Genomic DNA, 22,085 nt, shown 5'->3' on the forward strand with positions numbered 1-22,085 from the left:
TAAAGTTCACAGATCGTTTACTCACCTTCATGTTGTTCCAAACCCATTACGTTCTGCTGTGGAACACCAAAGAAGAAGTTTAGCATAATGAAAATAATTGAGTACACGAGGACCAGGGGTTCTCAAGCTCCAAACAAAATATGATCCGAGAATCATAAGTAGTCCATATGGTAATACGTATAGCTTATATGATAACATAGCTATATGATAACTTTGTGTGAGGAACAGCCTGAAGTTATTCACTTCCTTGAAAATCTTGTTAGTTAGCAGATTAGTCCCATCTCTTATCTGTCCACAGCCTTAAATTCCATTGCTTGTCATGGTATAAGACAGACAGAAGCACATGAGAGATCCAAACCCGAGGGGTTGTCTCAAATGTCCTAAATTGCTCACCTCTTACGTTGCTCAGCCACAACTGACAATCTGTGATGAAGTTGTGAGTATCCATCTGGTCGGTTGCTCTGGCTATCTAGGGGCAGCAACCAACCAAGCTCCATCAGACATCTGTCTTCCATCTCCACTGGACCCAATTGTAAAGACAAACATCTCACACACTACGCTCATCTCCTGCTGGGTATGCCTGAGACAGGCAGAAAGGCTGTAGATATATTTAGTCAATGGAGCAATGAAGGTTCTTGTCCAATTTACTGGTTGACCATTTATCTGAAGAAGACTGAAATGTTCCGGACCGCAAATGATAGATGTATCAGTCTTTCATCTCTGATTCTTTGTTTAGGCTAATGCAATATTGACTTAACGGGTTTTAGTATATGTTCGTTAAATCAGTCAGCTACCCTTTTTCAAAGCTTTACGGAAGTCTCAAAGCTTTTTGGATTACTAAATGATTGTATTCACTGTATTGCATTTTGTTGTCTGATCAAATGTAAGATTTAAGTCAGCCTCGTTGTCACAAGGTGAAATATTAAAATCGTTTAATCTAATCTATCATTCCTCAAAAATAATTCCTTTTTATTCTAGGTAAAGAAATAAACACGTTAAATCACGATGGCGTCGATTTGAGCAAGAACAAAGTAGCTTAAAGTAAAGTTTGTGCATTTGTACGCTTTATAAGAACAAAATCATCTTCATCAATGTTGTTTCAACCGCATGAAAAACTGTGATCTAAAAAAGAGATTCATTTCAAGCAGAATTTATTGTTAAAGTCCACATTTTTACATTTTGTACAAATTGTTTGTGGTTTGTACAAATTTGTATAAAACTTATTTATGTGATTCATAATTGTTTCACGGTTTATAACTAGCTCAAAACACGATAATAGGCAGGTTAAAAAGTTCATAAAATACCAAAAAATCATTAAACACCAGAAAAAAGGAATGTCTCGGTCTAATAGGCCTACAGGATGAAAGGTAAAGGAAGTCTTTAGCAGTTGTAGGTACATTGAGAAAGTCTTGAGACTCAACCCCTCAGTGTCTAACACACTTCACGCACTCTAGTTCTGCAGCATTACTCAGCACGTATGCGAGTGTCGAACAGCCTCTCCCACGGTCACTTTCCACCAGCGTCCCGTTTTCTGTAACTAACTCGTATTAAACTCACGTCTTAGGAATGCCATGGCTACTCAGAATAACCAGGATTACTTTCGGTCGGTCAGCAGCGAGTCCACCACATACATGATGGTTCCTGCGAACAGCCGTGTTCGGGAATCGCCGTCGAAGTTATGGATCGCTATGGTCGTGATCGTGGTGGTCGTGCTGCAAATCGCATCGACCACCGGACTTTTTGTCTACTTAAACATGTCTTTATCACACGTAAGTTTTCCTCGTGTTGTACTTATTTTCCCCTTCGTGTTGCTACCACAAAAAAATAAAGCATAAAATGTGCGTCAAAACCCAGCGATCTGTCACGAAACTTGGAGCATCGAAGGAACTTTCGACAGGCTAGTCGCATTTGTTTAAAGCTTTCCACGTGTGTATGATACCTCAAAAGATCTGCACGGGTAAGGCATGGGTTCACTGATATTCTGTTGCAGATTGGAGGCGTTTCATTTCTACAATCATTTATTTTAAAAGATCAGGATGAAAACTTTTGTTAATGATGGATATTTCCTTTAGTTTCATTTGATATGCATAAAATATACAGTAATTATAGGCTATCTATAAACGTACAGCAGTTCTTATTCGTGTTATATGTCGTCACATTATTAACTCTGTATCTGTTATATACAACTGCTTTAATTCTGAAAAAAAGTCGTGTGTTTGGTTAAATGCAAACATCAATGACTTTATATTATTTGAAAGACTGCATAGATTTAAGTTTAAAATGATGTCACATCACAGTAGTAAAGGCTCTAGACACAATACAAATGAGTTATGTGTCTGTTACCTATTTGTATTATTACATGTTATATTAGTTTTACTTTTATCTAAATAATATGTGATACTACTGTAGTTTCTGTGCATGTTTCACTTTCCAGTTTGGCAACATGTCATGATCCAACATGTTAACAGCAGGTACCTGTAAAGTGCACAAGTAGCCGGTTGGATACGGTCACTGACTGTTTCACCCGTTTTAAGTGCAGACCATTTATAGATATTAAGTATAATACTTATACTAAGGTCATACTTGGTTTTGTAACCTTAATACAGTTTTTCACATTAAATGAATTTTTGTTCAGATTTTGAAGAGTAAGTCATAATCATCACTAAACAGTGGATTTGATTAGGGAGGCAAGCACACAGTATGCGCCAGACAAAGCTGGGCTTACAACACTCGACAACGTATAATGTGTCCCTGTTGTCTTCTGTCTCTTTGTCATGAAGTAATGCTGTTTAGTTTTACGCTGACCCATAAAGTTGAAGGTTATTTTATTGCTCAGTCATGTCATAAACTATTGTAGGTCGGTTATTGGAGGCTCCCTGGATTTTAATAAATAACAAAGACAAATACAAAAGCAAAACTCTGAGGTTACTAACACATCTGTAACACTCTGTTAACATATAAATGCCCTTCGAGCAGCATGAACGGTAAAGTAATAGTACTCGGTGAGATAAGACTGATCGTTTCAAATAAGCGCTCTACCTCTGTGAGGAAAAAGAAAGGTTATTTCACAGCCACACTGCGACATAGTAAACACAACAAGGAGGATAAACAGAAAAGCTCCCACGCAAGTCGGCATCGCTGAAATGACATGGAGTTTCGGCTGACCTATTTATAAATAACTACAATTGACAAAATCCATTTAGAATGGGTGATGATTCAGCTGGAAGGTGGTGCTGGGTCATGCCACTCTCTGAGGGCTAAGTGCGGTGCCTGGTCTCCATCTCTGTCATTCAGCATGGTATGTGTGTAGTTTTGGGTAGGCCCCTCATAGACACTATAAGAGAAAAACATTGTAAAGTAAAACCCTGCGAGAACATGTTTGCCTACTCTCTTTGGGTCCCCTTGGTAAACCTCCTGTAACATTTTTCTTTGCCAAGATCCACAAGCCTTCACTCTCTCACCTCCTTTGTTTTCCTCACTTCTTCAGTCTCTGTCTTTATTCTTATCCAGTCGGTTCTCCTGTGCCTATGTTTTTTACCCAGAACGTACAATTACAGCTAATTTTGGCTGCCTTTCCTCTGATAATTCTTAAAAGTTTCAAGTTACACTGTGTTTGCCAGGTCCAGTGAAGGCATGGATAGATTCCAGTGTTACACAAAGTTTTTATTCCACATGGTTCAGCCATGGATGCAAAATTGGGGATTCATTTTACAGATATTGAGTGACTGAACAATTTAAGACATTTTTATAATTAGTAGACTTCTGAAGTAATTGGGAAACTATGATGTGTTTTTTGCATCCTAAATAAGTTAACCTGAGCCTATCCACTTTTCCATCACAGAACACTGATTCATTATAAAATCTTAAAGATCATACATTTTGTTTAAGGCACAAGACATGGGATTTTATGATAAATGTGAGGGAGGTTTGAAATATTGTCTAGCCTATTTTAAGGCCCTTTTTTAGTTCCAAACCTGTATACATTTCTTTGTTCCGTGACACACAAAGAAAGATGTTTGGGAAAATGTTGGCAACTTACATTTCTGGGACATCACTGACTAGTACCATAGTAGGAAACATTTTAATGGTAGTCAAAAGTGTCCTAGAACTGTTTGTTTTCATAAATTCTTTGAAATATCTCATTTGGTGTTCTTAGAACAAAACTAAAATTATACAATCAGTTTTCCTACTATGGTAGTCAATGCTTTTCCAGAAATTACAGTAGCTAACATTTTTCCAAATATCTTTCTTTGTGTTCAGAACAAAGACACTTTTGATCAAAGGGTGATCCCTTTGAACCCTTTAACATTAGTGATTTAACTAACATAACAAAAAATTAGCAATCCTACGGCATTTTTCAAAGTCACCATGAAACCGAACTTGCGATTGTCTTCTTTTCTGTATCGTCATCCGAGGGAAATTTGAAAGAAAAGTCAGGCAGTACTTCATGTCTCCCTCTCCTTATAGATTGGATCGTTGTAAGTTGGCCTGACACAACACCGGTAACCATTGGACAGTCAGTATAGTCCTACCTCTTTTTTAGGCATTACGTCATGAAGAAATGAGTTGTTGTTTAGAGGGGGGAGGAGCTTTATTTTTTTATTAAAGATTAAATCTGCTAATTAATTTTACAGAAATAATGATGTGCATGGATAAAGCATTTACAATAATCATTGCAACACCGTGTAAGAAAATGAGTAGTATCAATTTTAATTGCATGGTAATCTTAGTTCTTGTTAATATTAGCATTTATAAATATTTTTTTAATAAAAGTTTTAGACTGTTACCGTTAGTCAGGCTAATTCACAGTGAACCAACATGAAGTTCTGTATTGACATTTACATATATTCAAAAAGATTAATACATCCTGAAAAAAACAATATGCTCATTGTTAGTTCATGTAAGCTAATGCCTTTACTAATAATAACAAATACAACCTTATTTTAAAGACTTAACAAAATATTTTTAAGGATTAAACAGCACTGTTGTATTTGTAGAAGGATTAATAGTCATTTGTGCAGAGGGCCAGTTATCAAAATGACGGGAAATAAACAAAAAGAATTGAGAGAGTCATATTGAGTGAGAATGTGCAGAAAATAAAGACACACAAGCCTACTCCTGCTCTCACACACACATACACACAGCTGTTGCCTAATGAACATTTTTCAGCACTAACATAAATATCCTGTGCTGCCTTTCAGTGGTCTGGTCAGATGGGACGCTCGCTGTATTGTCCTAAAACACAAGTAAACACCTCAGATTTACTCCATTATCAGAGCCTGCAAGTACAAACAAAGACCCCAGTTTACACCAACAGTCCTGCTAATACAATGGTATTCCCTCATTTAGATCCATTAGTACAGGAATGACCGCAGCTGTGGGGCACGACTTCATATGACCCTTAAGGACAAGAGGCGTTGTGTTTCTCTTTATTTTACAATGATTTTAATAAATGTACATCTTCCTAACATGATTAGACCCCCAAAAAGCATTACGATCCTTAATTCATACTATCCAATAAGAAATCTTGAGTTCATAATTAGTACAGGCTGTGTATGTCAAGTTTGATTTCTCTGTTAATCAAAAGTGGATTTTTCTTCTCCGAAACGCTAAGACACTTTAGCAGGGCTCCATGGCTATTGGGGCCCCATTTAGGTTGAGAAAAGAAGTCTGAGCTCACTGACAGGCAAGTAGTTAGTATTCTGGAAGTGTAGCCTTCAGTCAAACAGAGCAGAACTCAGGCGGAACAGGATGGACATGGCCCGACACTTCTTAGAACACCCGGACGGCTTTCAAAATGCATCACAGTGGCTTCTTAATACCTGCCTTCATTGGCCGTTTACCAGAGATTTATGAAGCAATGAGAAGAGCCAAGACAAAGAGGATTAGGAAAGAAAGGATAGTTACCGTTGGCAACAGGGGGTTTGCCCTCACACAATGGTACAGGTCATTGTAAAGTAGAATGTTTGTGTGCACAGGTGGATACTAGTGGGATTGGCATGCTGATTATGCATTTCACCAAAAGCATTAACTCATCAGAGAAGCATTGTTGGCATCAAACGCCTGCGTCAAGGTTCAAATGCAGTCCTGCACTCATTTTAGAGAAACTCACCACGGAAAGGAAAACACCTAACCAAGCTGCTTACGTACATAATGCCTTTCATTGAACATGCCTTTCATTGTATGTCTAAATAAAACACAACAAGAAAACTTACTCAAAAGGTGCTTACCTTTAATGAGACATGATTTATTATTTTAAGTGACTTTACTTTTAAAGAAACCCAATGCCACATTTGTTGTTTTAGACAGGTTTTGACTTCTGTGTGGTCTTCCACAAAAAAAGAGAAACAGAGAGAGCCACCTCATCAACATTCTTTGTTTGCCAAATGAACAAATTGAAAATTTGGCTGGAAATTCCTTTGAAGATCTGTTTAGACAACCTGTTGCCCTTGGGGCTCTGTCTCTCTATCTCTTTCTCTAGATCTCTCTTTCTCTGGGGCTATCACGGATGATTTGTATCATGACCAACTTTTGGTCTGCTGTCTTTGAGACCACAGGGGGGGAATAGAAAAAATATACACATGGATCCGGCATGGACACGAGGTGGGAGAGAGAGTAAGACATTCTAGAGAGAGAGAGATGCAGACACAGAGTGCCCCTGGCATGGATTTAAGTTACACGCCTGGTTTCTCTTATTTAATCCTTTCCAAAAAAGAAATGGATGTGGAGTGAAGCAGAAAGTTCATTGGTGGCGTCTTTTCCCCAGCTAGAGAAATCAGGGCTAACACTGAAGCATTGTTCCCCACTTCCTGCTGCCCTGTCTGGGATCAGAAACTCTCAGCCCCTCCGGAGCGCCACTAGTGACTTAATACCACCATCGATGGCGATTTTACTTAAGAAATTTTACTGCATGTTGGTCTACGGCAGCCCATCTGCGAAAGATTATGTGTATTACGTAATACAAGGATTTTGTTTACTGGTACAAGTATTGGGTTAGAGGCATTGTAACAGATTTAGTGGAATGCCTCTGACCTTAATTAGTTAATTCTGAATTCTTTAATGTTTAATATAAATCATGATGACAAGCTGATGAATTGCTGGCATGATGTTAAACACACCCTGGACACAGGACAGTATGTCAAATTCCAGGCCATGTGTAACTGACCAATTTCCGAGTAAGAGCGAGCAGGACGAAAATGCTTTAAATAGATGTTGTTTACAATACTCGAAGCTTTGAGCATGTGCTTACAAGCATAAGCTATGACAAGTCAGATAAACTTTTCTGATCTGTCAAAGGGCGTCTGGGTTTCGGGTAAAAGTAGATCAAATGGTAAGTAACCTTAGCTCAATACAAATAGCCATTATAAAGGCATTGATTGCAGCAGACAAAGCCTTAATAACAAACTAGCGTTCATGTTCTTCACTCTTCTTGGGGAACTACTGTGGCTTTAATGTGTTGATCCAGGACAAGCCCCCTGTAACCCATCTCTAATCTGCACTACCATGAGACTAAAAACCCAAACTGGTTGTCGATCAACAAATTGGAAGGATTCAGGTCTCAGTCCTGTAAGTGCTTAAAAGACAATTTATTAGGACTTGATAAAAAAAGTCCTCATTGCTCTTATACAAGAAATTATTAAACTTGTCTTAGATTAGTCACTGGCTCTTTGTGCAAGTTCGCACCCTCAACATGGGTGACCCCCATTACTTGCCAACAGTTTGCGCTAACGGCACACATGCGTTTTCTTCCACACCTTTGACTGCCACGCTCCACCGGCAACTGGAGAGTCGTTAGGCACTTTTTGCGGACCGTGACTGAAGACTTGTGCCATTTAAATCCTTAACTGCTGAGATATATTTCTTGGAGAGACTTTTAGGTTGCAGAACAGGGACCTGCATGGGCAGAAAGAGAGACAGAACAATTTAGAGAAAGTTGGTCTGGTTTCAGAGAAAGGTCATTTGAAAGTCCCTCATTATGTTGGACAAACCTCTCCAGCTGGCTTGAGGTCTGTAAGCTGAATCTGTACCCCACCGGCTTTCCATTGCGAGACCCATTGCAGATGTCCTCATCTGTTTTCCTGGAAAGGGTCAAAAGGGAAGCGTGCCCTCATTTTGATCTTCAGCCTACCTTCAGCCTTGAGTAGATTGCTTCCTTATTGAGCCTCCTTCCAGTCATCTTAAACAGAAATGCTTTTCCTCACTGTTCTAAGAGCTGATGATTCTTTCAAACTGCTTTATTATTTACTGATTACGAAGAGATGGCTCGGTTCCCCATGACTGGTTCAGAGCCTCACAGTAAAGCAACACTTTGAGATTCGGCCTTGTGTTCTAACTTTCATTTTATTGACAGGTTAAGAATCAGGGGGTTACAGAAGAGCTGCGGTGCCTGGGTTTGCTCAATGCACTGGATAAGGATAGGGACATTCCTGAAGACCTGGCACAACTGTTCGGAGAACCTTGCATCAAACTAGCCGAGGGTATCAAGGCTTATATCTCTAAGGTGAGTTCACATTATGACTTGATTTTCTGTATTGTTACAGCTAGTACAAAACATTCTGCCTCTTCTTTTCATTTGTTGCGGTGCCTGTTGAGGCAAGAGTCTTTATAACAGCTATTGAAACCTCTTCTGGCTCATCAGCACATATGCAGAGTTGTTGACAACATTTCCTAGTGACGTTCCTCATGAGCATGAAGCAACTTGCTATTACCATAAATGTGTCCAGGCAAGTGATTACAATCTCCAAAGTGAAGAAACGTGGATGGTTGAGTCATGGGAGTGTTTTCAGGCATTTATGTTTGTATATACGCAGCATTTTAGAGAGTGAGTCACCACTCGTCCTGATTATGAAGCAGTCCAACAGTCAGAGCTCAGATTTGAAGGAAATAGTCTGGTTTTCCCCTGGCTTGGCTGGTTATCCCTTCAGCATCCAGCTTTTCCTCTCACAACCTCAAGTGGGTCTTACATGAAGAAAACTGACTTTGGAAGCCTGTGGTCTTGATTCAAGTGTTGTTTTAAAGGTGTAATTTAAGTTGCAGAGTATCAAGTAAAGTCGAACACTTGAGGAAGCCTTTGTTTTTTACTTGTTTGTGCGTTAAGCATTGCACTGGCATTTCTTTTTAATAATTTTCCATGCAAGCACTTTGTTTACTCAAGTCCCTCAGCTCCGGGAATATCTGTTATCAGATTTTATGGAGCGTGTCTCCCCGTCCCAGTTTCCTCCGTCCCCCAATGTTTCACGCAACAGCCCGTGCTTACCGTCAAATCTTTCACTACTAATTGAGTGAGGCTGCAAACAATTTATTGGCACTTGGAGACAGAGGCATTTGCTTCTTAATTTAAAACACATGCGCCACTTCTGAGAGATGCAGTTATTGCACGCTAAAGAATTCCCTGATCATGTTAGGGTTCGGTCCCTGGAAAAATAAACAAATAAAGCTTTAGGACATGGAGAGCCTTTGTAAAATAAAGCGAGAATGTATAGGACAGACTGCATAATGTGCAATATGTGATTACAAGTGTGAGTTTTGCTCTAAGACAGAGAGAAGTTAAAAATACAGATTGAACAAGCACATGCAGAGGCTTTGGGCTCCTTTCCAGCTTCATGTCAGCGCAAAGGTAAAGCACAGAAAAAGAAGTATCGAAGGAGTGTTTCTAAGGAAATTCTGAGAATGAGTGAGTGAGAAGCGATGGAGGAATAGCATGTTTCTGAAGCAGTGGACCTTAGAATCTAGAGAATGCCAGAGCACCTGGTAGTTATTAGAGAGGGCTTGAAAAAAGGAAAGCAAAGAACTGCTCTTACGTCGACTTTAGCTGGAACCAGTACATACAGGCGAGCAGCTTACACAAACCGCTGACCATTGGTGCTTCTTGGCTTGCTGTGGCCCTCATTGGGCTTTAATATGAAGTTAATCGTGGACTGACTACTCAGCTAACAATAGTCAAACCCTGAAGAGTTTGGTAAATTCATCGAACAGATGCTTGCTTCCACTGAGAATCAAACAAGCATGCCTGCGGACACCCCAACACCAGTCAACAAATCAAAAGTTGACACTACAATCTCGGGCCAAAATGGACACGATCCAGCCTGGAAATAATGTCACCATTCCAAGGAATATTTTATGCTCAACAGTCACCTGAGTATGGCCCAGGGAGTATCCTCTCAATATCCCCAAATCCCTGCTGAGCATGTTTTTTACCCTTCCCCCAACCCAACAGGTTTGGTTCTTTGCTTGTCTCGGATTCTCAGAATGACTCATTAGATGAGGAAGCATCTCGTCGTCAGGTTCACATTTGCCTCGCTGCATCACCACCAGCACACCAGAGTCAGAAACAGATTTATGATGAAAGCCATCATCACACACGGGGCATTCCGCCAGCCACAGACTCTTTAGCCTCAGAACAAACACAAAGACCATCTCTGTCTGCCCTCTAACCTTTATCTTCTGTATAATCATAGCTCAAAGACTGTGATTTTGGTGATGCGGTGGGTTTTATGACATGGGGTTTGTTTGGATAAATGTATTTTTCGATTACGAGAAAGCAAAGAAAGGAATACAAAGGTCTGGTAACACAAATAAACACACGTTTTTAGGGGGAAAACCATAAAAGATCTTGGAAAATTGAGAGATGTAATGAAAAGTAATACAGCCCGGTCCGGTTGGCGTTCTCTTGTTGTGACTGTGTGGAGTACAAGACGGTTCCTCTCCTGCCAAAAAAGTGCTGAGCTCTCAAAGCTGGTATTACTTAGCGTCGAATTTCAGCGAGCGCTCTGTAGCGACCTTTCTTTTTAACCGAGAGAGAGAGAGAGGGGGGGAAAAGAAGAGAAATAGAGAGATTAAGTAAGGTTTAAAGCCTCGGAAGTCATCAAGCCCATTCTCCACACCGAAGTGTCATGGTGTCAAAAGCCGGATGAAGGAGGAAGACACTATTACAAATACATTAACCCCAACTGCTGTTTTGAAAGTTTAGGTGAACAGATAATGATCAGGTTAAAAACCTGCAGACTTTTACAGAGGAGGGAAACAGATAAGTTAATATCCAGGGCTCTAGTCTCTAAAATAGGGGTCCGGAGGAATGGGGCTTACCCCTGACAGCAGTCTAAAAATGGCAGGAAACAACTTGTAAGCACACACATCCCATTCATTCAAAGGCCCATAACAGAAATACACTGATTTGATCCACTGTCTGTGTGGAGTGTACAGTATATAAAAAACAAACAATGAAGATCAATCTCACTTATGCTATTTTATATTATAAATACTAATAATATAAAATGATATATATCAACATTTCTTTCTACAAATATACAGTTTATTGTACAGTTTATTAGTCAACTACCCTTAAACAGTGTGTTGAATTCATATCAGTTTACACTGTATAAATTAAGATGTTACCTACATTTTATAAATAGTGTCTTTAAATAAAAACATGTTTCAACAAGTTCAGCTATGTGCAGTTCTCAAAAGGAAATTTCTGCCAATTAAGTAAGATGAACTGGTTCCTTAAGTACACTTCACAGACCAAGTAACTTTGTGATTCAAATCTTGTTTATACTTATTAATTTCTATTTAACTGGATACAACTTGAAACAGAGGAAGGAAATGAAGTGTCATGTCAATTAAGTTGGATAAAAGTCTCTCCTCAGAAGTGCATATTACAAGAAGTGAAATGGTCCAATTTTACCATAGGGAAAACTAATCACCCCAAGTATTTACAATGACACGGCAAAGAAAACTATTAAGAAAACAATCTGTATTTTTTATAACAATGTAATAATATTTAAATGCTCCGATAGATGTGTGATCTTTAATCCAACGATCAAATAACCTTATTAATAAGTATAGGTTCTAGGAATAATTTTGTATTATAAACGTTTTAGTTTAAAATCCAGTGTATTTTGTAACTCTAGCATTGATGTAGCGAATTACAACCACCTCCCTTCTGAAGCACTACGGTGGCTGACAGAGAGCTAAGATGACGTCACGTTTTCGCTTCTTTTTTATTTGATTTGATTTATTTGCCAAATAAAAGTTAAAACAAGTACAATCAAGCCCAGCAGGCCAATTCATACACATTATAAAATACTGTCGAGGATAGAATACACAAAAAAGCCAATGCGTTGCCGAAGCAGTAGAGCAGTTTGTCCATTTAGAGCTACTGTAAAAACAACATGGTGTATTCCATGTAAGGGGAACTATGACGTGTGAAGATATCAAGAAGCAGTATGTAGAAATAGCTCATTGTAAGGTAATAAAACATAACGCTTCATTAAGATCTTTTTACACCTCTGAAGACATTTCTGTGAATAGATCATCCAGAAGAGCACCTTTAACACCTTTCTTTTTGTTTTGCACAAAATAAAAGTTTAAAACCTGATATTGTAAGTGTGGTTTAATAAAACAAGGATTGTTTTCATTATTGACAAACGTCGGGTTGTTGTACCTGAGCGAGGCTGAGTCACACAGGGCAAAGTCTATTGCTCTGAGATTTATTGTTTGCTGTGTTCTGCGCCTCAAGGAAAGCAACCGTTTTTATTAATAATAAATCTCCTGGAGGAAGGGAGGCCACAGTGCTTTGTTTCTGCATGGCACAAGCACACACAGCCATATTATAGTATTGTCTTGCTGCCTTGGCTAAGCTGAGCTGAAGAGGAGTCTGATGGCTTTCTCTGCATGCTGTGCGTATGTACTTACCCACTTCCGGCCCCCTTAATGGAGGAAAAATGTTCCTCGGCTACACGCCTTTTCTGGTTCATGTGTGTGGAAGGGCAAAGGTTTAACTCTGGGTGTGTTTATTGTTATTGTTGAGGTCTCTGCATGGCTATGTTCTTTGCCCGCACCTTTAAACTCTGTTATGTTTTTAGGAAAACAGATTTTGTGGTTGCTTTAACTAGACCTCACTCAATGCCTAGCAGCTAAAGAATACTAAAGGAATGTGTACAGGATTCTTACTGGAATTCATATCACAAATGGGAACCAATCCTAAAGGATCCTTATGGGATTAAGTAATAATCCTCTGGAATAAAGTAGGATTGTTACTGGTTAAAGTGAAATTCCTATGAGACTTTCGTTCTTATTTAATTCCCGCCAACCAAAAAGACTTAGCTTTACAAACGTTTCCATATCATCTATTCAATAATGATTGAAAAAGAAGTTTAGATTTTGCAGAATTTTGGGGATATGTCTCATGGTTTACATTTAGATGGCTTGGTTATGGTCAGATTTTACCCAAACAATTGCTTCTCCCTCTTGCTTTCTTTCTTTCTTTCTTTCATTCTTTCTTTCCGCTACAAGAACCATTGGCTTTTATCTGCTCCATGTGTCAAATGTGGAATTGATTTTAGGCTCATTTACCAGAAATTATATAGCGAAAAGGAAAAAGCCCTGGTCAAAAATCCATCTCTGCTGTGGCTTGTATGAGATTATGTCATGTTGTAAAGCCTGCAGCTCTGCACTCGGCTGTCTGATGAATGGAGAGGAGAGAGAGAGAGCCAAGAACAACAGAGACTCCATCACACACACTCACTCCTGAATGATGGCTAGACAGAGAGACTCAGGAGAGAGAGAGAGAGAGAGAGAGAGAGAGAAGGCAGGAAAGGGAATAATCCATTATGATTTAAAAAGAACAAAATCATGTTCGTTTGTTGTTATATTAAACACAGTCATGTCATGTACCCTAAATTAAAAAGCTTGCATTGAAACCCAGTCACAATTAAGTCAGTCTGAGATAGACACAGCTTTAAAATATACTTTTAAACACAACATGGCAAAACGCCATACTTTTCAGAGACATGAAATATAGAATTAAACTTTTAACACTGCCAACATATAATTTGTTGTAGCTCTGTTTAAGTCGAGTTCGACCTATATTTAAGAGAGTTCTCAAGGATTAAAGCCGGAGGGAGTTTGGATGAACTTTGACTTGTTACTTAGTACATTTTTGAAATCTGAATGGCTTCATGGAATTTCTTTCCTCACTGACACTCTTTGTTGCTCCTCATCGAGCTGTCTGCTGTTGTCTGGTTTGAGCAGAATGACTAATGTCTTGACTGCATTTGTAACAAATCATACGGTTTTTATGAATTTCACATGGCTAAACCACTTGGGGGTTGGAACATACAAGAAGCAATGGAAATATGCCATTGAGAAGAGCGTTGTTGATTCAAGGCCCGACCGCAGGGACTAATAGGCTGAATGAGGGGGAGGTGACTTGTTAAAATATGGCTGTCACAGATTACTGAAAAAATGTCCCTTGAGCAAGGTGACCCTACAACTATTCTTAGCAGTTTCACAGTATGGCCGACCCTCCAGCTCTAGTGAAAGTGTCTGTTAGAGTCAATTGTCTTTATGTTTATCAAAGTGATAGTTCACCAAAAAAATGTAATTCCGTCATCATTTACTCACCCCCTTGTCATTTCAAACCTGTGTGACCTTCTTTCTTCTGCTGAACACAAAAGAAGATACAGTATTGTGAACAATGTTGTTAACTGCCCCCCGTTTACTAGCATTGGTTGTGCGTCCATCCAACAGAAGTGAATGTGGGCCAGTGCTGTTCGGTTACCAACATTCTTTAAACTATCTTCTTCATTAGGGTCTAAATTGAGGTTGAATAAATGATGACCGAATATTTATTTTGGGTGAACCATCACTTGAGTCGCATTGTAGTTATAAAATGGTCAATTAACTTCTATCGTGTTGTTTCGTTACTTGAGGTAAACTTTCAAACCACCATCAGCAATGCCTATGAGACAGTAAACAAAAGCCAAAGGAGGAAGATACACTTATACAACTGAATCATCCAGTTTCACATTCCTGTTTTGAATTTAAAACCTGAAGACTCATCAGATGTCACAGTGTCATGTGTTGACAGGACTTTTTGTGTTTTCCGCAGGTTACAGACAGTATCATCTCCAAACAAGCCTTTCATGGTGAGTGTATGAATAGTCATTTACTTTATAAGAATCACAGTTTTCCAGAATCACAATGAGAGTGCAAAGCACACACTCATGGTTGACTTATATTCTGAAACAATGAGACAAAAATAGACATTACAAATACACCATGCATCTAGCGCCAACATACTGAACCGTCTGAAGAACGGGAAACTGGTTATAATTCATGTTATAATTCATATTTTTATCGTATATTTATGGTGTTGTTGACTGTCTCTACTTTCTGTTTTATCATCAGAGGCAAGAGCCATGCCTCATCCATATAATACATCAGGGTCAAAGTTAATGACCACAGTGACACAACGACCATCAGCCCACCTGACTCTTAGCAGCATCCCAAGTGAGTCTGCGTGTGTGTTTGCGTGTGTGTGTGTGTATAAAGTATAAATCAAATGTTTCTTTTTTCAACACTTATACTGGTGAAGTCTTATATAACACAAAATGAAGAATGGGCTGTACAGGAAATTAATGGTGACCAAGAGAAATGTTTCAATCAAAAGAAATTCTGGGATGTTTTTCAAACATTATCTTGGGACTACTAGGTCATTTTACACACACATGTTTGCTTATCTATCAAATGAGGACATTCCATAGACTTCTATTGTCGTTATAGCGACAATATTATAGCTTGTTATAAACACCATAACCAAACCCTGAACGAAAACCTTCTGCATTCTTACATTACAAATTTGAACTTTTTATAAGGTTTTTACAAATGAGATGTCCCCAAAGGGAGGTTCTGTTTGGATTGGTTTTGCTCACATTGGGTACACATTTTTACAAAGTGGGAACACACACTCAAACTGGTGTTTTTTATACACTTAATATTATGTCTATTGTGTTAGGATTAAAGTCATATTTACTTTCAGTCAGGCATTCTACAAGGAAATTAAAGCAAGTCAAACCGGCTTTGTTTTAAATCTGATCGCTTAACAGTGAGGGAGTGTACAGATCTCTTTCTTTCTTGAAACGTGAACCATTTCTCTACACAGCATTGAGTTATTATTCATAAACCTGTCCACACAATGCATGATGACATCATGTTGGATCACACATGCAGCCGACTTCAAACAGCCAGAACTGTTTAATGTTCAGGAACATCTACATTAGACACCATGATAACAGTGAACATCACATCTGCAGTTCATGTGTTTTTTCATTGTATCTGTTTTGTCCGAAGTATAGCCCCCTTAAAACATTTTGAACAATAAATCACAGTTTTTCCGTGATATTGGTCTTCATTGTGTTCAAGGAGCCTGTTCTCTCCATATTTTCTACTACACCTCCCTTCCTCCCTCTCTCCGTCCATCGATTTTTCACTGCCTGTGACTTCCTCTCCTACACAGCTCTGCCTTCCTGTTTCAATCTCTGCTGTTTTTTTAAGTCAATCCACCATCTTTCATTCCTCCCCTTGTGAATTATGCTTTTTTTATTCTGCAACTGCTCCTCGCCTCTGATCCTTTTTCTCTTTACAAGCTGATTTGTTTCTGTTTCTGGAATCATTCACTTTTCCACATTCTTAAAGTCAACATGAAATGAAAACTGAAACTATTTATGTTCTTAATTCACGTTCCTGGTTTTATTGTGCACGATTCATAAGTTATTCCAAAGACATAAGCATCTGTAATATTAAACATTGTAATATGTCCTCAAAATTTAATAACTTGCTCCACCTCTAAAATGACTTGGCAGACATCATGTAGGTCTTATGGAGTATTTTTTAAGTATTGATTTAGGCTACTTTGGTACTAAAGCAGTAATTTTAGTCAGAATAATATTTATAAAGATTTCAGCAATATTACAGAATAATGTTACTATACAAAAAGGTAATTTTTGCAATACAGTCAATTCCTGATGGATAAAACCTATGCCGCCCCCCTTTTGATGTTAAATATTCTTTCTCTCGTTCACTTTGCTTCAGGTGGTGCTCAGTATTCCAACCCTCAACCAGACCTGCACCAGTCATGCCGCCACCCAGTACATTCCTGGGCCAACCAGAGCTTTGGTGCCCATCTGCACAACATGACGCTGACTAACGGTCGCCTTCGTGTACCCCAGCATGGCCGCTACTACCTGTACTCCCAGGTGTACTTCCGCTACCCCTCCCCCAGCGAGGGCGATCAACACAGCGTGAGCCACCAGCTAGTCCAGTGCATCTACAAGAAAACGTCCTACCTGAGGCCCATTCAGCTTCTGAAGGGAGTAGGGACCAAATGTTGGGCGCCTGAGGCAGAATACGCCCTTCATTCGGTGTACCAGGGTGGCCTGTTTGAGCTGCAAGCGGGCGATGAGGTTTTCGTGTCCGTCTCTTCTCCCACAATGGTGTACGGCGAGGACTCTTCTAGCTACTTTGGAGCTTTCCGTCTGGATCTGTAAGAGAGGAACTACACCAGGACCACATTACCCAGAATGCACTGGGTTGATCACTTTGGGGGCTGCCGCCCAAAGAAAAAAACGAATCATTTCATTGTTTCATTTTCCTTTTTATAAAACAGACATGTGAAGGATGCGTGACCGTGGGACGTTTGTACATGGTTATTTTTTTAAGACAGACGAATGTATGTATATTACTATAAGATCATCATAGATGTGACTCTCCGAAACAAACGGGAGAGAAACACGCGAGGTGAATCTGTGCCAAAGGTGTATATGTTTAGCGTGAGAACAACAAGCTGTTGTCTGCTGGAGGGGAATATTTTTGTGTACAGCTGATCAACAACAGATTTTAAAAATAGAGATTTGAAAAGAGAGCAATGACAGCGGGAATGTGGAGGAAAGAAAGAGGAGAGTGGAAGTATGTGGCTCTACCAGCCTCAAAAGAGGCATCCTTTCGGCTTGCAGAACTGCAGAATGTTTTTGTCCAGTCGAACCAGTGGAGCAGCATGCCCTCAAAAAGACCTAAAAATATATCACACGCACACACAAACACAGGAGAATTCCCCCTCGTGCACAGATTACACACACACTCACGTGAACATTTTTGCCTTATGGAAGATAAAGCCGACTTTAAATAAATGACGAACACACGTATGTTTAGTCTCCAATTAGAACACAAATCACACAAGAGACATCTTTCCGTTTTACACACCTGTGCACAAACACACACAGTCTCCCTCTGCTGACTCCTCGGGATGCAGGACGAAGTATTTTTAGGGAGGAACGCAAGAATAAAACATGCTCCCTAACTCACGTGGTAAAAGGTTAAATAAACACAACACCACGGCCACAGTCATACAATGCCTTGTTTTTGCCTTGTTGCACAAACACACACATCCAAGTGCCTTGTTCATACATCTTATCTTTTCTGTGTATATATTTTATTTAATTCAGAGTCGTGAGGTCTGGAATTGAATGTATAAGCGTGGTAATGCTGGCTTTTGCTCTCGTACAAATCAAACACTCCCACTGTAAATGTACATGGCCAAACGAAGCAAATTTTCTCAGAAAGCGTGTTTGTTTAGAGGAGAAGAGGGTGGAGAAATAACTTTCTAGCGTAAATGATCAAGTGCTTTCACAATAGCGTTTCTGAGAGCGAGTAAAACGCGTAGTAGAACCACAATCTGGTTTTCTTTGCGTACTCTGCCCCAGTTTTTCTCGATAAAGGCAGCGAGCTAAAGGCCCCACTGCCAATGGTTGTCTTACATCACATTGCAGGGAGCTGTGTGGAGTCAAGGTGTTTTGTGGCATTTAGCTGTGGACATAATGATACTTCATTCTCTTCTCTATACAGCTATTTGTCTGGTACTTGGAACTAGAATTATCCAAAGGGGAAAGATGTGAAACAGCTTCTTTTAGTGTCACATTTTACACTTGTCAAAACGCCAACAAATTTCTTTACACAGGGTGCAATGTTTTCAATGTTTTTATAAGGGAATGTGACATCAGATACCACTAGGTTTTTCTTCTTAAAGAGGTAGCTTACCCAAGAACAAAAATGCTCTGTCATCATTTTCTAATCCCCTCATGGCATGTCAAACCTGTATGATTGTCTTTCTTACACAAAAGATCATTTAAAAAATGTTTGGAACAGAAAACCAACCTTTGGTCCCTATTCACTTCTACTGTATGAACAAAAAACCAATGGGGACCAATTTAAATATCTTCTTTGGTGTTCTGTAAAAAACGAAACTTATACTGGTTTGACATGACATGAGGGGGGGGAAATGATGAAAGAATATTTGTTTTTGGGTGAACTATCCCTTTAATGTTGGTTGATATGTATGTAAATATCTTTGTACATTTGTTATGAATGCATTCGAAATGTCTTTACATTAGTCCGAGATTGCTCTCATCAGCCCATTAGGTTTTACTTTTTAAAGGGAGCTGTTCAGACCTGAACCCAGATCAGTGTTAAAGCCATACACAGCACCATCACTGCATCATGTGGCAGCCCGATCAGGTTTTGGACTCAAACACAAGCATAAACATCAGATCACAAGTCGTGATGCTGCAGAGATCCCGAGAGTACAGACCCCAGTTGCTCAAAGGACCACCTTGAGATGTGAACTTTTGTGAAAACATGAGAAGTAAAGGGCACGCGTGCACACACGTTGAAATTTGTACCGATCCGCACAACATGGAGACCGTGGCGGGTCAGGAAAGAGAAATATGACTAAATTCCTGTGGATCTAAATAGATTACAGGCGGACTTACCCTCTGAACCGCAGAGGAACACAATGTGAACAGGGAAGATAAATGTTTTAGGTGCTTGTGCGTGAGAGTGTGTTTTCTCAATTAAACGGCTGACTGGTTTAAAAAGCATTGGATGTGATGGTTTGCATGCCCACTTTAAACAAAAATCTCACTGAGCTCTGCTGAGACTTTACATGACTGCTGTGAAAAACTTTAGGGGGGTTGAACATATTGAGCTTCAGTGAGCAACATGAACTGTCAGGCCAAACAAAAAGACTATTGTTTTTCCTTTTCCAGCGAGAGCCATTAGACGTTTTTTTTCTTGGGATTGTTAAATTCTCGGACCGCCAATCCTCGGGTAAAATTTTCCAATATAAAGTAAGATACACTGTTTACAAACTTTGCGCCTCCCTTTTGATAGGAATGTAATGATGACTCACTCTTTATAGTAGAATTTTACATTGTGTTCTTAAAATAAGTTTGCAAAAATTAAAGTGCCTTTTCTAAATCATGAATCATGTTTTGTTTGTTGTTTCGTGATCTCTCTGCAATTGTGTTTTCTCATTTTTGCACAAACAACACCGCAACTTCTCCCGTCACACACGCACTCATTCATGCCTTCTCCTATTTAAAAAACAATTTTTGTTTTCATATACGTGCCACAGACTAACCCTAACCCTGTCCGAAACTGAAAATGTTCTGCATTCAAAATGACTCTATCCAGGAATACTTTTTATCTTTAAGGACGCCTCAAATGGCGGTTTGCGGAAAAAAATCTTAAACTTAAGTCTTCCAGACATCCATGAGTCACCATCATTCTCACTTCTGCTCGGCCTTTTAACATCCTACATTCACAAATACAAAACAGCCCACACACACATTTGACTATCGGTTTTGACCACACACAAATCCATTCAGTTCTCTTGATATGACCACACACAAACTCAGCTCTTTCACATAACATGCACATTAAAACAACCTGCCTAGAGATCCCAAGTGCCCTTGTCTCCTGCCCGTAAAAACAAACCCTCACTCAAAAGCATTCAAACACTTCATCTGACATTCCACTGGCCATTTCTCTCTTGCAATCCATCAGTCATATGTGTCATCATTAAACCTTTTCTACCATTCATTAAGACCACCAGGCATTCCTATTCACAAACCCATCCTTGTCCTCCTGAATTCTCATGATCCGCCAGCATCTGGAATGTTATCCAGTCCCGACCCTGTCTAAAACATTTAACATCTCTACCCAGACCTCGCTTATCTCATTTGTTTGTATAGGGCCAAGAGAGTAAATACAAACAATCAAATGGGACAGCTGGCACGGGAAGAGCAATGAACGGAGATATTTCTGGTCATCTTCCGAGACGTTTCTCGGTTCACAAGTGTCTCTTCTCCTATCTTAAGCTCATACGCCGGTTTGTGACCATTAAGTTTGACATTTTCTCAACAAAGTAATTTGTGTCTATGCAAAATAACTTACTATCACAAGACATCGGTGTTGATATTGCTATGATGTTACGAGTGGGCTTTTTTGTGCTACGGTGTCACGGTTGATTTCTAGGTGGATTAATCAAAATAAGGCTCATTCATAAATCTCCCGACTCACATCCTTCCTTTAAGTGTATAGAATTTCAGCTGTTCTCATAGCCCTCAGGCACAAAACCTAACAAAGTGTAACTTTGTTAACCTCTGCCACCCCCACAGACCCACGCGGGTGGGTCCAGTATTTCTTCATCATATCTAAAAGTTCTGGACCACAAAACTAGACTAAAATTTGATCTTTTGAAAGCCTCGAATCTAAGCTTTCTTACAGCCACATTCATTTTGCATTCATGTTACATAAAAGAACATAATATGGTTTGATTTTGTATACAAAATTACCCACCTTGTAAAATAGTTACGTTTTTGCCTTGAGATTGTGTAGGAATATCATGGTATATTTCACATAGTCATAGTCTAACTGCTACAAATTTTAAAGTACACCATTTTTAACCATTCAGGTTTGTGGGTAAAAAGTTCAGGTAGAAAATGCAAAATATGCACCGGAGCTGAAGATGTTAAAAATAAAATCACATAATTTGAGGTATCATGCATGTCCATAACACAAATGGTGCAGGACGAGTCATGTGCCAAAGTTAAATACTTAAGATTAGTGGTTTGTTTTATGGGCAACAGAAATTTTTATGCTTGCTTTTGAAAACACCACCAATACAGCAGAATCAACCTGTGCCAAAAACAGAATTATAAAGGATTAATAAAAAGATTTAAATATTGTTATAAACCAGGGAAGTTAATAGTGCTTAGCAAATTGTTATTATTAAGTCTGAATGTTCCTGCATCTGTATCATTAGCAAAACATTGTTGCAAGCAACCGTTTTAACAAAAGAAAATAATCCATGTAATAAAGTTTCCTTCAAAAGGTAAAAGCGTGCCTGAACAAATATAAAAAATACTAAGATGAGACTCCTACAATCCTCGGATGTTTCGGAAGCCCCT

General features: G+C 39.2%; 1 protein-coding gene across 1 annotated transcript; it reads left to right on the forward strand.

Annotated features, from left to right (window-relative positions):
• The first annotated feature begins 1,426 nt into the window (after positions 1-1,426).
• tnfsf10l (TNF superfamily member 10, like) lies at positions 1,427-19,712 on the forward strand. Its single transcript, XM_079455006.1, has 5 exons — positions 1,427-1,769; positions 8,351-8,500; positions 14,891-14,927; positions 15,190-15,291; positions 16,873-19,712. The coding sequence occupies exons 1-5, from the start codon at positions 1,572-1,574 to the stop codon at positions 17,325-17,327; spliced, it is 942 nt and encodes a 313-aa protein (XP_079311132.1). The 5' UTR covers positions 1,427-1,571; the 3' UTR covers positions 17,328-19,712.
• Positions 19,713-22,085: the final 2,373 nt, after the last annotated feature.

The sequence above is a fragment of the Barbatula barbatula genome, assembly GCF_947034865.1.
Source record: "Barbatula barbatula genome assembly, chromosome: 1".
Taxonomy (NCBI): domain Eukaryota; kingdom Metazoa; phylum Chordata; class Actinopteri; order Cypriniformes; family Nemacheilidae; genus Barbatula; species Barbatula barbatula.

Excerpts from the sequence above, each read along its gene's own strand:
- tnfsf10l (XM_079455006.1), top strand. The coding sequence starts at position 1,572 with ATGGCTACTCAGAATAACCAGGATTACTTTCGGTCGGTCAGCAGCGAG. Across the intron at positions 8,501-14,890 it reads TCAAGGCTTATATCTCTAAG|GTTACAGACAGTATCATCTC; the intron begins GTGAGTTCACAT and ends TGTTTTCCGCAG. Across the intron at positions 14,928-15,189 it reads CTCCAAACAAGCCTTTCATG|AGGCAAGAGCCATGCCTCAT; the intron begins GTGAGTGTATGA and ends TTTTATCATCAG.